We start from the raw sequence: 17,695 nt of genomic DNA on the forward strand, positions 1-17,695 counted from the left end.
AATATTTAAATGATGTATCTTACCGACAGTCAGTAAATGCCTCTTCTCTGAATGAGCACCAGCAGGAGTTCAGGATCCTTTTATAAAGATGAGGGAGCTGCTGAAAAAACAAAAAAAACAAGACGCTCCAAACATGGAAAAGTGACTTAAATGTCAATCAAGCAGCATTGTTGATCACTTAAATATAACAGAGGATGTTCAGGTGCTAATATGAGCCTGTCAGCAGCAGCAGGTGTTAATCCTCAGGATCTATTTTTAAATGCTTCAGGACTGTCAGAGCTGTCATTAAAACTGCTTAATGTTGGTTTGTTGTTTAGCAGGACTTCATGTTTAATGATTAAAGAATCAGAATGCATCTCATCATCTTTAATAATGTAATGTGTTTAAAGTGATCATGTCTGTTTATTGTCATTATGGGTATAAAACATACATAAGTGTCTCCTGGACGCCTCATGACCTTCATGTCTTCTGGACTCGACCACCAGCTGCTTGTTCGAGGCTCCTTGTTGGGATTAAATGGATCAAACTCCACATGGATGTCAAAAACAAGGTCAACACTTACATTTGGAAACGTGTCATGAGGATGCCTAATGTTTTTCACGTTTCAGCCAATGCAAAATGATTGCTTTTTTTGGATCTTTTGTTTATCTGCAAAGTATTTGAAATGTGCCAAACCTGTTCAAAATCAATGAGATAACTACTGTCTCTGAGTCATTAATGGTTTTAATTTGAGATTTAGGCAGCTGAAGAATTTCAGTACGTTTTGGGGTATTTGAGTTGAGCTTTTATCATACATTGTGTTTTAAAATAAAACCCTTAATCAACTGTTATTGAAAAGTATCATCCAATTATCTGTAATGTACCACTACAAAAAACAAATATCATGATAAAGAACAGCTTCTATATGAAATGTATATATTTTTTTAATATAATTTTTTAAAATCAAAACCACAAAAGTACCAAATATAAAAGACAAGAATGCTATTTAACGGTTTGAAACAGTTTCATTTATTCCATTTTTCAAACTCTTGTAAAACCTCTGAAAACTGTTTTCATAATCAAACAATGACACATTTTAACCTTAAAAGGTAGCTAATAAGAGCTCTCATCTGTGATAGTCAACTAAATTTAAATAAGTCTATATTGTCCGAATACAGCCAGATTGTTTAAGCACTTCTATATGATGCATCTTTTGCACTTACAATACATTTTGATATTCATAGAGTTGAAGAAATATTGGTACATCATCAGAATAGAAAAGAGAAATGGACCAAGAATGGAGCCCTGTGGTACACCCAAAAAAAAAAAGACAACTTGTATTGAACTCAATAGGTGGTAGAGAAAGTAATTTATTTTGGAAACATACTAAATATTGGTAGCATAAATATACAACAAATACATGCATGTTATTATACTGTGCAAAGGGTGTTGTTATTCAAGCTATAATCTATTTGTGTTGTATCTCATGTCTGTTTTTTTCTCAAAGTGCCTCCTGCCAAGGTGAGTGTGACCTGGACACCTTGAGGGAAGTTTTCTGGTTTGTCTGCTTTGTTATCGAGTTAGCACAAGACGGTGTCTGTGATTAAAACTGTGTGAACATCATGAGCGGGGAGTGACACATGACAACCGCATTTAGAAAAAGCATGGCAGCGTTAGTAATTTGAGCTGTCATCTAAGAAGAGGCGGTGTGAACGGCAGCTCGTCAGAGTTAAAACACATCACATCATCATCATTTCAATCAGCACTTAACAGCAATCATCACGTTTAACAATCAGTAATCAGAGCTTGCTCAGAAGTAAAATCCAAGCTTTAAATCCAGTTTATGAATAAATCTTGTCAAACTTTTTAAGGATCAATGTCCTGTGATTATAAGAACTGACATTTTAAAGATGAGATCACGTCACATAGATGATTTTCATTATTCTTTACCATAATCTCGGCTTTTTGCTCGCAGTTTGTTGAGCTGTGACTCGGCAGTATCGGCTCGTTCTTCTGCTTCCTCCAGCTCGTGTTGAATTTTCCGGAACTTTAGCAGATTCACGCTGGTTTGTTCCTCCTGAGCCATCAGACAATTTTTTTTAAATAACTTTTTTAAACAAGATCTTCAGAGTTTGAATGTTATACTCAGTATTCATGTTTTTTTACTCACCGCCTCCTCACACTGACGTTTGTACGCTTTCACCTTCAGCTGCAGTTTGTCGACTAAATCCTGAAGTCTCACCGAGCTCTTCTTCTCCTCTTCTGCCTGAAACATATGGGGACTCGTTTGTTTTTTTGCACTTATCAATCAAATCTGATCCACTGAAAACATTTAACAGGACGTTTTAATACCTGATAGGTGAGCTCTTTAATTTTCCTCTCATATTTCCGCAGACCTTTAACGGCCTCCCCTCCTCGTTTCTGCTCCGCCTCTAACTCGTTCTCCACCTCACGGACCTAAAAACATAATCAATCACTTTCTTTCAGAATCTAAAATAAAACTTTCCAGGGGGGGAGCTGTTACAGTCCCTCCTTTATACAATATACAGTAGCAGCAAGAAATATAGAAACAGAAATATGGAATAACAATAAGAAATAGAAACAAAGAAATTAGAAAAAAACTGCAGAGTATTTGAAGAATAAGTTCAGAAAGCAGAGGGAATTGGAGATACTTTCAAATATAAACAGAAATATATAGTGTTGAAAAGTGGAGTTATTGTACATTAGGCTCAACAATTCTGGGTTTCTTTCCGCAGAGAAGTGTTTTTTTCCATCTCTCTCTCTCTCTCTCTCTCTCTTTCTTACCCGAGCTTCCAGCTTCTGCAGCTCTTTTTTCCCGCCCTTTAAGGCGAGCTGCTCGGCCTCGTCCAGTCGCTGCTGCAGGTCCTTCACGGTCACCTCCAGGTTTTTCTTCATCCTCTCCAGGTGAGCGCAGGTGTCCTGCTCCTTCTTCAGCTCCTCAGCCATCATGGCCGCCTGCGTGTAAACTCAGAGTGAGACTTATAGCTCACTAGTTTTGTTACTGCAGTGAATAAAGGAGAGAGACTCACGTCCATGACGGCTTTTTTAGCTTTCTCGTCTGCGTTTTTGGCCTCCTGGATGGTTTCCTCCACCTCTGACTGCAGCTGATTTAAATCTGACTCTGTCTTCTTTTTGGAGTTCAGCAGGCTGCCGTTCTGATAAAAACATCACATTAAAGAAAACACATGAATCACAATGTGTGTGGTTTGAGCGACAGCAATACATGTAACACACCCTGTTCTGTAAATCGTCTCCTCACCTGAGCGTGCAGCAGCTGAACTCGTTCGCTGACTTCCATCACTTCCTGTTCGGCCATCTTGCGACTCCTCTCGGATTGTTCGAGTGCTGCCGTCATCTCTTCGATCTCGGCCGTCACCAGAGCGTTTCGGCGCTCTGCGATGGCGAGCTGCTCCTTCAAGTCGTCCTGACAGTGGAGCACTTCGTCCAGGTGGACCTGTGTGTCCTGGGACAAAAAGATTGGGTGTTAAAACATGAAAATATTTTTGATTAATCTGGATGTTTTAATGGATTCATCAAACCTTCAGCTGAGTTTGGACGTTCCTCAACTGTTTGGTCGACTCGGCCGCCTGTCTGTTAGCGTGTCCCAGCTGCACCTCCATCTCGTTCAGGTCGCCCTCCAGCTTCTTCTTCATCCGCATAGCGTCGTTTCTGCTGCGAGTCTCGGCATCCAGCGTGTTTTGAAGCGTGTCCACAGTTCTCTGATGGTTCCTCTTGAGCTGCTCGATCTCCTCGTCTTTCTCTGCCACTTTTCGGTCGACCTCAGACTTTATCTGGTTCAGCTCCAGCTGGAGGTGCAGCAGTTTGGCTTCCTCGTGCTCGAGCGACGACTACAAAGACAGACATGAAAGGCTTCAGGTTATTTTGAAGTCAAAAGGAAGACATCTTTAATTCAAAGTCAAAACATGAACCTCGACTTCCTCCAGTGCGGCCTGTGTGTCTCTCTTCTCCTGCTCGGACTGTTTCGCAGATTTCTCCAGCTCATGGACGTTTTTTGTAGATTGGGCGACCTGGTCAGTGACGTCTGAAATCTCCTCTGAGAATATTAAAGAAAACAAATAACTATCTCAAAAAAGAAACAGAAACACATTATTGTTTTGTTTTGTTTTGTTCAGAACTCTTACGCTGTAGGTTTTTATTCTCTCTCTTCATGCTCTCCAGATGATCAAGAGCTTCTTCATATGAATTCTTCAGCTTGAAGAGTTCTGTACTCAGCCCCCTTGACTCTCTCTGAGAAACCTCCAGATCTGATTGAGTCTCCTCGTATTTCTGCTTCCATTCAGCCAGAACCTTAAGAACAAGAAACATGTGATCAACCCTGCCTTGATAAGAAATCAACACAAAGAGAGAACAGTCAATAATAAAGATGTACTTTGTCAAAGTTCCTCTGCTTCTTGTCCAGTGAGGCGTTGGCAGCATTCGACCTCTCCAGCTCCACCATGAGGTCCTCCACCTCTGCCTGCAGACGCTGCTTGGTTTTCTCCAGAGACGCACATTTGACATTTGCCACCTCAGTCATCTCCTCAGAGTCCTGCAGCCTCTGAGCCAGCTTCTTCCTGAAGAAACAAAGATAAAAATGTAAAATATGAACACAGCATATTATCAGCACCGCTTTAAAAGACATGCAGTCAGTTCTCACTTGGCCTCCTCGAGCTCCTCAGTGCGTTGGATAGCATCCGTCTCATATTTGTTTCTCCACTGAGACACGTCGCTGTTGGCCTTGGACAGGCAGCGATGAAGCTCGGCTTTGGCCTCCTGCTCCTCCTCGTACTGCTCCCTGAGCAGCTCGCAGTCATGACGAGACGATTGCAGAGCATGAGCCAGAGCACTCTTAGTCTGACACGAGAGCAGACATGATTAAGGTTTTTAAAATTCATTGCTGCAGTTTGAAATCACTACTGTGTGCGGGGATGAATTGTGTCTTTAAACCTTCATTTCTTCATCTAGAAGTCTCTTCAGCTCATCGATTTGGTGACTGCAGACAGATTTGACTCTATTCAGCTGGGACAGAGTGATCTCTTTCTCTTCCAGCAGATGAGTGAGCTCAGCTGTTCAGGATAAAGACGACAGGAGTAAATCAAAAGCTCATTTTCATCAGTGTTTTCATCACTTTACATGAACTACAGTAATGTACCACTTTCAGTCTGAAGACGAGCAGAGAGAGTCGTAGAATCACTCAGAGACCTCTGAGCTTCTTCTGCTTTGGTTTTATATTCAGAGATTTGGTCCTCGAGGGTCCTGCATGTCTTCTCCAGATGAGCCTGAACAATTCATCACAAGTCAAATACAATTCTAAAATTATGAATAAATGGACAAATGGATGTATAAATAGTTAAATAAATATATAAAAAAAAGATTCTGTTACCTTGCTCTTCAGTACACTTTCCATGTTGCTCACCAAGTCGTCGATCTCCAACTTCAGCTCACATTTTTCTTTCTCCAGCTTCTGCTTCACCCTCTGGATGTTGTCGATCTGCTCGCTGAGCTCGGCGACGCTGTCTGCCTGTTTTCTGCGTAGAGTTGCAGCGATGGACTCATGCTGCAGCGTGGATTCTTCTAGGTCTTGTCGCACTCTCAGAAACTCCGCCTCCCTTTTCTTGTTGAGCTCGGCCTGAGCGGCGGTCGCTCCTCCCGCCTCCTCCAGACGCTCGCTGATCTCGTCCAGCTCTCTGGAGAGGTCACATCGCTGCTTCTCCGCTTTAGCTCGAGTCGAACGCTCAGACTCAATTTCCTCCTCCAGCTCCTCCCCACGAGCCTTCAGGGAAAGTAATTATCTTTTAAAATGTTTGTTTTTAGAATATAAGACTTAATACATTAAAACATGTCTTCTTTTGTTTTAATCATACCTGGAGTTCTTTAATCTTCTTCTGCAGCTGGGTGCTGAGACTTTGTTCGTCTTCGATCCTGCTCTGCAGGTCGCTGATTTCAAAGTCTTTTCTGAAAGGAAAGTAAATGATCTAAGCTTATCGATGCTTAAGTGATGGCGCTGGTATATGTAGAGTCCTTGACACATTATCTGCATGTTTGAATCCTAACCTCGGCCCTTTAATGCATGTCTACCCCACTCTCTCCTCCCAACATTTACTCTCTCTCTTTAGCTGCCAATCAAAAAAAGGCACGAGGAACTCTATTCACATTCTACACTCATCCCAAATTAATAAAGGAAAAAATGACATGATGATTAGTGATTAATCAAAAAAAAATATTGTCCAATAAATTTGTTTTCAGTTTTGCGTTTTTAGTTCTGATCATTTTTCTTACATTCTTAAATCTTAAGTAATAGTAGACGTTATGACTTTGTGTTTAACTGAATGACAATGATAGTAAGATGAAAAACGTACTTTTTCAGTCTGTCGTCCGCCTGCTGTCGGTCGTTCTCCAGGTCCACGATGGTTTCCTGGCTCAGCTTCAGATCTCCCTCCAGTTTTCTTCTGCATCTTTCTGAGTCTGCGTGAAGCTTCTTCTCGTGTTCCAGCGAGTTCTCGAGCTAAAAAAAAAGACGCTCATGTCAACTATAACCTAAAAAAAATGACCTGAAGGATTCCATGAAAAGAACAAAGACTCACATCATCGACCTGCTGCTCCAGCTTCATTTTCATCTTGATCAGACCGTTGACTTTGTCCTCCTCGGCCTGCAGGTCGTCTAACGTCTGCTGATGAACCTCCTGCAGAGCTTTCATCTCTTTGGAATACTTCATCAGGTTTTCTTCCAGAGACGTCAGCTCCTCCACCAGATTCTTCACCTTCACAGAGAAACATTTTCAAGTTACTAAGACTTCATTAAGCATTATTAAAAGATAAATAAATCAAGATAAAACAAATTAGAACATGTGATGAGAGTAATCAGAGGAACCTTGTTTTCTGTGGCGTGTTTTTCTTTCTCTACTTTGGTGATCGTCAGTTCCAGGTCGTCGATGTCTCGTTTCAGCTCCGAGCACTCGTCTTCCAGCTTCCTCTTCTTGGCCGTGATCTCGGCGTTGATCTCCTCCTCCTCCTCGACTCGCTCGGAGAGCTCTTTAAGTTTGGCCTCCAGGTGGATTTTACTCTTTATGAGACCTTCACACCTCTCCTCTGCATCACACAGGTTCTCTCTCTCCTGAGAGCAGAGGCACAAATAGTGAAGGGTTAGAGATAATGAAGATCTTTTTCTGTCTCTTACAGCACTATGAAACACTGTTTTGGTTGTTTTATATCTTAAGATTCTTACAGTTATTTTAATAAAAGTCAGCTTATTTGAACTTATTGTGTTTGTCCTAATAGGAACATATTTTTTGGTATATTTTTACTCATACAGATAATCTTAATTCTCCTCTTCAGCGTTTACATACTGCCTGGATTTGAAGGTAGAGGTCATTCTTCTCCTGGATGAGGACGACCGTTTTCTCCTCCAGCTCCTTCCTCCGAGCCTCCGACTTGGCAAACTCCTCTTTGAGTCGAGCTAACTCCTCCTTTATGCTCTGCATCTCCTTCTCTGCCTCTGCACAGCGTAACAGAGGTTTTATTTTGAAGAAGAGTCTCATCCAGGGCCAGTTCTTCACGTTCATGAAGGAGCGGATGTTGTACTGGATGATGAAGATGGACTCTCTGCGAAAGAGTAAAAGAGATACAAAAAGATAAAGTAAGTCCAATGAAGTATTGCCCACTAACCGATTGATTTTCACAACTTAACCACTCATTTAAACTTAATTAAAGTTAAATAGTTGTCATTGTTTTAATGAGCCATCCAAGGGCCACAAGGTGCTTTACCTTTTCGGTTGACATTGAATTAAGTTGAATTTATTTATCTGTAATATACTACAGAATAAAAAAATGTAAGACATCTGAATGTAATCATAAAATGACCTCACTCTATCATCAGACATTAAGGAAACATGCTGTGTTCTGTCACGGCAACGCAGCAGCCAGTACAAATGGGAATCGATATTGCAGCAATCTGATGCTTGACAACATGTCGGAGACCTTTTTTTAGTCATCTCCTTCATCCTCTGTCTGGTGACGCAACCTCTTGAAACAGCCTGGATACGGGTCATCAACACGGCCAGACGCTCGTCCCTCATCTCCTCCAAGAGACCCAGCAGGCCCGCTTTGAAAAACACCTACAAGGTTTAAAGGTCAGATCGGATGAGAGAATAAATGTTATTATTATATAAAGATAAGAAACACTTAAGATACGATAAGAAGGGGAGAGATTATATCAAAAGGAGAAACCTAAGATAAGGGAAGAAAAGATAAGATACTCTGGATATTATTAACGTTATTGATCGGCACTTGTGGAAATTCACTTTTCGCTTTTTGATGACGAGCTACAAACAGACGAGCAGGGATATCAAGATGATTTTATTTGTTATTTTATGTTAGACAGAACGTTGTTTCTTTGATATCTGAACTGTTTTCTGGTTTAAAATCTGTTCTTCAGCCTTAAGCAAAAACTGACACAAGGATTTAATTGTTTTACAGTTTTAACAGATTAAACGTATAATCTAATTATCGCTGTCTTATTTACTTTAGTCCTGACAATAAAACAAAAACAAACGTTGTGAAACACCTTTGTGTATCCGAATCTGTACTGAGAGTGATCAACGTCGATGGAGGACAGAAGCTTCTCCGACGCCTTCTTACTGTCGATGAACTGACCCTCCGGGATGGCAGAGGCGTTCAGGATCCTGTACCTGCTCAGAGAGGTCAAAGGTCAAGGTGTGGTAAAGGTCCTATAACAATGTGTGTGTGGGTGTGTGTGTGTGTGTGACCTCTGTCTGAAGTCTCCATAAAGGATCCTGCTGGGGAATCCTTTCCTGCAGATCCTGATTCCTTCTAAAACTCCGTTACAGCGAAGCTGATGGAGGACGAGGTGATGATCCATGGAGCCTGTAGGAGGGAGAGGTTTGGTTTAAAGGAATAGTTCAACATTTAATACTATTGATACTGATATCGTCACCGTTATCATTTCTGTATGTATGAAAGTGAAGCCAGCAGCATGTTAGCCTAGCTTAGCAAGAAAACAGGAAACAGATGTAAACAGCTAACCTGGCTCTGTTCAAATGTACTTGAAAACTAACTTTTTATAACGTTTCTTTGATGTAAAGACAAACACATGCTAATGCAGAATCACTTTTGCCGCCATAAAAACTCTGATGTTGTCTGTGGTGCCACCTGTGGTGATGAGCAGTAATTACAGGTGAGTATCTGCTTCCTCTTTTGGTTTGACTGTTTGAGTTGTATTTTAAAACTGAATGTGTTTCTGTTTTCTTTTCTTCATCTGTTCGGCTTAATTTTTTAAGAAAACAAAAACTGTTCCTTCTGTGTCTTTGGGATAAAACAAACACTACTGTGAAACAGAGCATGCTGTGAATTGAATGGAAAAGTCTACCTCACACAAAGTTTGTTACGCTAAAGAAAACCCCCCATGATAAAACTCATGTGTTCCCTTACTCACTCACTCCTGACATATATTTATTTACCTGAAAACCTTAAAGATAATGACTAACATTTATTGTTTTTCTCACCTGGAGTTTTGGTCTCGTTGGGGATGATGCACCTGACAAAGTGAGGATGAGTGGACCTGAGGTTAGCCATCAGTTTGTTCAGGTTCTCCTGCAGAACAAACCCAGATTATTAAAAACAGGAATACTGAGAAACTCAGACCACCATTAGAAAAACCAACTAAACTAAACAGATTAAACCAAAATACATCTTAATGACTAAATCCCTGAATAAACAAGTATAAATATTTTTACTCATTATTACCCTGAAGAGCGCAGAAACCGTCTGGAAAGAAGAGCCTTTCTTCTTGAAACTTTTCTTACTTCCATCAGCAGCTGTAGAGATAAACAACAAACATCATTAACTACATTATAATAATACAGTTATTATCTATATACAGTTATCAAACAGTTATTAAGCAGTTGTTAAAAATTAATGATAAACTTGTGAAGCAGTTGAAACATGTAAATTGAAACGGAAGGACCGTGATCTAAAAACGCTTGTGCGAGTTTCAAATAAACAGTGAGTATTTTATTCTTCTTTTCTCTATTCTTGACTAAAACAGCATTTATATGGAAGAGGAGGAGCCAGCTGTCTATGTTAACACGGCTCTGACAACAATACAGCCAGCAGGACTCCGTGTTTATCACTCACAGTCATGAACAGTCATTTAACAGTTATAAAACCATTGTTAATAAGTGGTAATACAGTGATCGAACGGTAACAGTTAAGTTATTAAACAATTATTAAACCATTGTTAAACAGTGAAAATGTCATTTTTAAACAGCCATGCAAAGTATTATACAGTTTACATTCATCTAACAGAGATTTTTATGAACCGACCATCAGCCGTGGAGTACGATGCAAACAGCTGAGCGAGCAGCTTCAGAGAAGCTTTCTGGTAGAGTTGGACCACCGTGTCATTCAGAGGGTCTTTGTTCTTCTCCAGCCAGCCGCTGAGGTTGTAGTCAACGGTTCCTGCGTAATGCATCAGAGAGAAATGAGCTTCGGCCTTTCCTTTGGAAGGTTTGGGCTTCTGAAAGATGCTGTTTTTCCCCAGGTGTTGGTCATAAAGTTTGTTCTTGAAGGAGCCGTCTGTCGCCTTCGGAAACATGCACTCCTCCTCCAGAATAGAGAAAATCCCCATCGGCTGCAGGAGAGAAAAAGATGATCATGTGTTGAAATGTATGGAAGCCCAGACTGGACATAATAATAATAATAATAATAACTTTATTTATATAGCACCTTTTAAAAACACAGGTTTACAAAGTGCTTTGACAAACAGCAAGAACAAAGCAAACTAAACCAAACACAGAAACACATTAACAACAGTAAGAATATAACAAATGCAAAATACCAAAAATAATTAAATACAATTCAACAGAAAAGAACCCAAAGTGCACGATACACAACCAGACATATATAACCCGACCATCATAAGAACCATCATAAGAACCCAGGAACACAAGAACCCAACAACACGAGCTGAGACCAAGAGGACCAAAGATTTAAAAAGATGTAAGAAACTAAGAGATAAAAGCAAATAAAAAGCAATGAGAAGGTAAGCGCAGTAAAAGAAATAAAAACAAGTGGTTAAAGGATCAAAAAACCCAAAACTATAATATTAATAAAAATAAAAATTAACTATAAATACGAAACATAAATACACAAAGTAAGTAAGATAAGAAATTACCAAATTAAAACACAAGAGGAGATTAAGATATGAGCATAAATACGAGATAAGAGCATAAATAAAAGGACAGTAAGAAGTAGAAGAAGATAAAAATAGTAAAACCAGTAAGAGAAGACATTAAGAAGACGACATCACATAAAAGCAAGTCTGTAAAAGTATGTTTTAAGAAGGGATTTAAAAGAATTGAGGGAATCTGCAAGTCTTATCTCCTCAGGGAGACATGCATCCATACATTTAAATTACTCCATTGTTTCCATGATAATGAGTTCATTGCAGTTGTGTTCTTGTACTCGGCTTATTTTCCTCATTATCTTGGCATAACAAAGCTGGATTTCTCATGATAAAGAGATCATTTTCAATCGATCGGGACAATAAAAAACTATTGTCTGTTGACTGTGACAGAACAGTCCACAACATGCTTGTTTCTTTGTTTTTTTATTTTTTGTGCAACTGTGGGGAAACAAGAGACATATGTGGACAGCAATACAAATGAGCATGAATGAGGTTACTCATGAAAGAAAATGGGAGTAAATAAAATGTTTGGATGCATATCAGTTTTATGCCTCTGTAGAATTGAATGAATCTTGTTTTGTTGATGAAAGTTTTTTGAGTTTAGAGAAACTCACCTTCTCAATGAGCTCGATGCAGGCTGCTAAATCCATCCCAAAGTCAATGAACTCCCAGTCGATTCCCTCCTTCTTGTACTCTTCTTGTTCCAGCACGAACATGTGGTGGTTGAAAAACTGTTGCAGCTTCTCGTTGGTGAAGTTGATGCAGAGCTGCTCCAGGCTGTTCATCTGAAAACATAAACAGAAAAGCATTCATTAAACACTTAGTTTGAAAGATTTAGTTTGATTTTCCCTTAATCCTGTTTACCTCAAAGATCTCGAACCCTGCGATGTCGAGGACGCCAATGAAGTGCTGTCGGGGAAGTTTGGTGTCCAGCTGCTGGTTGATCCTTGTGACCATCCAGAGAAACAACTTCTCATAAACGGCTTTGGACAGAGCGCCCATCGCATTGTTCACCTGTGATCGCACACACATGGACACACGCAAAAAAAATATAAAATAGGGCGACAACTGTCTGTGAGGCGTTCCAGTCTGGATGCTTTTATAAGGAAACAGTCATTTTAAAACCCTGATCAGATTACGTGATGTAAACCAGACTCAAAGTATAACGACAAAGCTTATGTGAGGAACATTTGTTTTTGTGTTGATTCTGGCGCCCCCTGTGGACAAAGTGATACCTTTTATTTCTTTGCTGATCTTGTTCTGCACATGTGAAAGTTTTGTTTTGTGATGAAAAAACTCATCCTCAGTCAAACATATCACTCATTGTGAATCTCTGTTATGGAAAACAACAAAGACTGTATCTGCAGATTGCTGTAACACCGACCCAGGTGCAGTTTTTAAGGTAAAATTACCGTAAAGAAACAAATCATCTTCTCCCTTTTGTTTCTTTTTGGGCCCTGCTACACACAGGGCCATCTTAAAGGCACGTTTAAACTTGTAAAATCACCATGGTTACCCTAGTAATGGAACACAAACTTTTATTCTGAGTCATCGTGGTTCAAACAGTTTAAGAGTACAAACATGAGGACTGAACCTGCTGTGGAGTTTGTCCTTTGGTGACGTACTCGTTCCCGACCTTCACCCGGGGGTAACACAGCGCTTTCAGCAGGTCGGCGGAGTTCAGGCCCATCAGATACGCCACTTTGTCGGCCACTAAAGGATGTTCATCACAGATTTTTATTTAAAAAAAAAGAACAAATTGTTGTTAACATGTTTATAATACAGAGAGTGAAGCTTTAAACGTGAGCATCGTTTCATTCGTCTCACCCTCGGTGCCGTCGGGCTCGGCCTGCTCCTCTCGCTGCTTCTGTTTGAACTTCATGTTCCCATAATGCATCACTGCTCCCGTCAGCTTGTAGATGCCGACCTTTTCCTCCGAGTTAAACCCCAGGATGTCGATGGCACTCTGACAAACACACAAAGATGTCAAGGAGTATTTGAGTTGGTTTAGCTATGACAGGTTATTCTGGTTTGATTTTTACAAACGACCTTTTGTTAATCACTTTTCAGCTCTTGAGTAAAACCCTCTAGCTGCAATGGAATTTGTCTGAAAGGTGCTATTTAAATAAAGTTCGACTGAATGATTGATTAGTGACCTTTATGCACGTTATGATTATAATATGGTACCACTTAACAAAAGCTTTCTGTTTTCATTTATTATACAAACAAGCTGGAAAAAAGATCAGTTTTAAAGAGTTTAAAAACTTTATTTTTATGCATGTAAGAAAAGCTCACATGTTCAGTGTCATGAAATATATCTGCGTCAGAAAAAGTGCACTCACATCCGTGGCCATTAGCTCTTCGCTGTCGTTGATGCTCAGCACGGTGAGTTCTCCCTGACTGATGAAGGGGTAGTCGTATGGATTGGTGGTTATCAGCATCATCTCTGAAAAAGAAACACAGAAAGTGTTGATCTGGAACATTTGATTACTTTATACGAGCATTGGTATATCTACCTGTAAGACATTTATGAAAATAGATGTAGTTAAAGTTAAATAACTTCATAAAGTAACATTTTATTCACCAATCAGATCAGGTTTCTTGTTGGACAGGATCTGATAGAAGATGTGGTAGCTCCTCTCTGCGAGCAGCTGAAAGGTAACTCTGGATTTTTCCAACAGGTCTAAAAATCAAAATGAACATAAACAAAGAAATGATAAACACTTCAACACTTTGAGTATATCGTCAGGTATACTGTTATAAGAAAACTCACACGTTTCAATATCTGCTGATGCCAACTTCCCCTTTGTTCCAAAGTGGATACGGATGAATTTTCCCTGGGAAAAAAAAAGGTGGAAAACTATAACTGAGATTTCGTATTTGAGATGCAACCTTGTATTGTTTCATTTCCTATTGCCAAATCAATTTGTATAGTATTGTATTATCTTGACATACATCCATGTATAACATATTGCGTCATATAATTTTCTTTCGAATTGTTTCTACATTTTTTGGAAACTGGGAATTTCCTTTTTTAAATGTTGTCATAAAATGTCAAAATAAAATCAGCAATCCAAGCTGTTTTTTTTTTTAGATTGTGTATGTCTTTATTTCAGAGGACAGCTGATACAGTAGTGAAAATTGGAAATAGGGTATAACATGCAGGAAATGATCCCTAGGCCACATTTGAACCTGTTTGAATGAGTGTTACAAAGTTGTCTTGTGATAACAGAGTAATGACGTCTCCCCTCAGCCCGCGTACAGATCAGATCTCAACTCACAAATCGAGAGGAGTTGTCGTTCCTCACAGTCTTAGCGTTTCCAAAAGCCTCCAGTAGAGGGTTCGCCTGAATGATTTGATCCTCCAGGTTCCCCTGTAACTCACATCCATAGTAAACATTTAACAAGTCTGTCTTTTTTTTTAAAGCCGCTGCCAACACACCTGGTCTCATGTCTTTTTAAACACAAGGGTTGAACCTGCATCTTGCCGGCAGACTGCTCCTTCTTGATCGAGTCTCCAAATGATGCGATCGTTGCAAAGTACTGGATAACTCTCTTTGTGTTGACCGTCTTCCCAGCACCAGATTCTCCGCTGGCAGAAGATACACAGCAAGAATGATGTTTGGGAAATTAATGCTTTTAAAATCTTTTGCAAATGTAAAAAAAAAAAAAAAAAAAAAAAAGGTGGCACTTACGTGATCAGGATCGACTGGTTCTCTCGATCTGTTAAAGAAAAGATGTCACATGAGCTAAGGCCTTTAGGTTTGTATCCTTAAGTAACTTAATTTAGTAAATACAGTTTCATAAAGAAAACTGGCAAAAAAAAAGGCAATCAGTCATTACATAATTAACAACAATTCCCAAACTACTGTTTTTAATTCAAACTTGAGTATTTTCATTTTGTGCCCACATTAAGAGTATTTTAACTTTTGGTAGCTTTAGTAAATCATCATCATCACGCTTTGTATTTTTGTAATATAATATTTCTCCATTGTTCCATTTCTACTTTCACTTAAAGCTCCTGTGAAGAACTTTCAGTTGTGTGAATGTCGGCGCCCCCTGTTGACAACATTACATCTTTATTTCCCTGCTGATCAAGCTGGTCTCAAACAGTGTAAGTAGTGATGTCTGAATCCTGCCGTCTTTCAACAGCCTTCATTGAGAATGTTTCACAGTGAAAGTATGGAAAATAAAGTTTTTTTCCTCGTGCTCTAAATCGTCTCATCTGAATTGATTTACTTAAAACTCCTCACAGGGGCTTTAAGTTAAGGATCTTTCACCTCAGTATTGTGTAAAACAGAAGTATTTTGTACTTTAAAAGATAACAGTATGATGTATAATGACAGTATTGTGTAATTTTACAGCATAAGTACATATGAAGTATTAAGTATAATGATGTGTCTGGACCTGTGAGCATGAACTGGTAGGCGTTGTCAGAGATGGAGAAGATGTGTGGGGGGGCTTCCTGTCGCTTCTTCCCTCGGTACCCAGCAACGACCTCGGGGTTGTAGACCGGCAGCCATTTATACGGATTCATGGTGACGCAGAAGAGTCCAGAATACGTCTGAATACAAGGGTGGGGGGGGGGGGGGGACATGAAGTCTTGTTTCTACAGGTCCAGGGTGCTCTTTTTCCTTTAAGACATCTCAACAAAAGCTTAAAGCAGATTTGTTTTTTTTTCTATGATTTATAGTTACATAGATCATCCAGGCAGCGTAGCGCTCTTTGAGGTTAAAGAGCACAGCCGGTTCATGGAGGTGAGTCAGCAGAGCCATGTCCTCAATCTTGTCAAACTTCGGAGGATTCATGGGGCGCACGTCGTCCAGGTGCACCGTGACGACCTGAAGGATGAATTCAAAAGGCCGATTAGTAAATAATAAATTAATGCAAATGAAGTACGTCACAAAACCTGTCACCTTTCTGTCCTCCATCTCCACAGTGACATTGGAGCCGTCTTGGCTTTTGATTTTCCCCTTCACATACTCCTGCTTCGGGTCTGGCACAAACACGGCCGATTTGGCGTCAAACGGCATGTTTTGAGCTGCGATCCTCTCCCTCTCCGATTTTCGAAGGTATGGGGCAGCCACCCCAAATATTTCCATCTCAGCGTCGCTCATTTTTTTGTCTAGCAGCAGATAAGATAATCAGTTAACAAGTCGTTAAAAAAACTGAACAGATTTTGGGAAGGGTTGAGTGAATTGATAAGAATGGTACTCACCAGAGAGCTGCAGACAGGAAGAGAACAAACAAAAATCACAAAAGCTTCCAGAGGATTTGAACAAGATTCTTGTTTCAGAAGGATGACACAGATGTCAGCCGCAGTAACGAGACTCTGACCACTTTTATAAGCGATGGTTTGGCCTGTTTCATGGCGCCTTCATCTGCTATATTTGGAGATCGGGCTCCAACACCATAATTGAAAAGTCACATATGTCACTTTTGTACTCAGTCTATGTATAGATGTATTGTGTCACTTTTTTTTTACATGGTTTGAATTGCAATCCTTTAGACTATCCATTAAAAAGCAATGATTGTTAAAGACGTTAGCTTAGGAGGCTTACGGCCCCGACATGGCGAGCCTCATTTTCTGGGATCAGAGAAGATTAGGTCTGTTAGAGTGTCGCTTGAATTGTCTGTCTGCTAAACTGATCACACACGACTGTTTGTCTTCATGTCGGGGGATCGAGGAGACATTTAACACATTCCAGACGGGAGAAGGCTCCAATGAAACCAATGTGTTTTATGTGTTCTGTATTATTTATATATACAGTATGTGTGCGTGTGTGTGTGTGTGTTCTGAAGCAATAAAGCAAATATGTATTCTACACGTTCAACAAAATCTCATTTAAATCTGAGACTTGTGAGCTGTCTTTTTTTTTTTCTCTTTTCACTTTATGTTGATGTGAGTTTATATTTGGTTTTATCTCTAATGTGTTTGTGTTTTCTGTCGGAGTTTGATGATTCTATCATGAACATGAACAAGATTATGATTATAAATTGATTATTATTATTATTTAACACATTATTATTATTATTAACAGATTATTATTCTTTTTTTATCCTATAAGAGCTTTTAAGTTATTTTTATTTTCAGTTATTTTTTTATTATATTATTATTTGGCTTGTGATATAAATGTGTTCAATTGGCTAAATCTGTCCCTTTTACATCATATTAAATCATCTGAATATACAGACACCTCCTTAAAATTCACAAACATAATTAATGTTTTAAACACTCAAAAAACTGTTTTGCTTCCACTTAGATTCAGTCTAATCATGCCTTACTGTGCTGTGATAGGCTAAATTACACATCACTGTCTTATTTCATGTTTCTCTAAAGTTTCACCTCCCCTCTTCATTCTATAAAAATCTGTACTCACAGAGCTCTTGTCCCCCCTCCCCCATAAAAAGAAAAACCCCAGTTGCCTTTCTAAACTGAGAATTCCTCCAAACTAACGAGGTTAAAAATAATCCACCGTAACTCCACAGATC

The 17,695-nt window shown here is 39.5% G+C and overlaps 1 protein-coding gene across 1 annotated transcript; it reads right to left on the reverse strand.

Annotated features, from left to right (window-relative positions):
* Window positions 1–956: 956 nt before the first annotated feature.
* On the reverse strand, window positions 957–16,354 carry LOC109995740 (myosin-8-like). Its single transcript, XM_065964839.1, has 38 exons — window positions 16,120–16,354; window positions 15,901–16,044; window positions 15,611–15,767; window positions 14,899–14,926; window positions 14,681–14,795; window positions 14,485–14,577; window positions 13,977–14,040; window positions 13,788–13,886; window positions 13,546–13,649; window positions 13,031–13,169; window positions 12,798–12,916; window positions 12,068–12,217; window positions 11,818–11,988; window positions 10,342–10,648; window positions 9,763–9,833; window positions 9,522–9,609; window positions 8,766–8,883; window positions 8,564–8,687; window positions 7,978–8,114; window positions 7,347–7,602; window positions 6,872–7,114; window positions 6,585–6,761; window positions 6,360–6,505; window positions 5,865–5,955; window positions 5,384–5,773; window positions 5,153–5,279; window positions 4,948–5,066; window positions 4,658–4,854; window positions 4,391–4,574; window positions 4,143–4,308; window positions 3,930–4,054; window positions 3,540–3,848; window positions 3,260–3,463; window positions 3,030–3,155; window positions 2,785–2,955; window positions 2,332–2,436; window positions 2,150–2,245; window positions 957–2,056 (listed from the first exon to the last, which is right to left on the reverse strand). Exons 1-38 carry the CDS (start codon window positions 16,318–16,320, stop codon window positions 1,919–1,921), a joined length of 5,799 nt encoding a protein of 1,932 aa, XP_065820911.1. The 5' UTR covers window positions 16,321–16,354; the 3' UTR covers window positions 957–1,918.
* Between the last annotated feature and the right edge of the window lie 1,341 nt (window positions 16,355–17,695).

Source organism: Labrus bergylta, chromosome 16 (genome assembly GCF_963930695.1).
Source record: "Labrus bergylta chromosome 16, fLabBer1.1, whole genome shotgun sequence".
Lineage (NCBI taxonomy): Eukaryota > Metazoa > Chordata > Actinopteri > Labriformes > Labridae > Labrus > Labrus bergylta.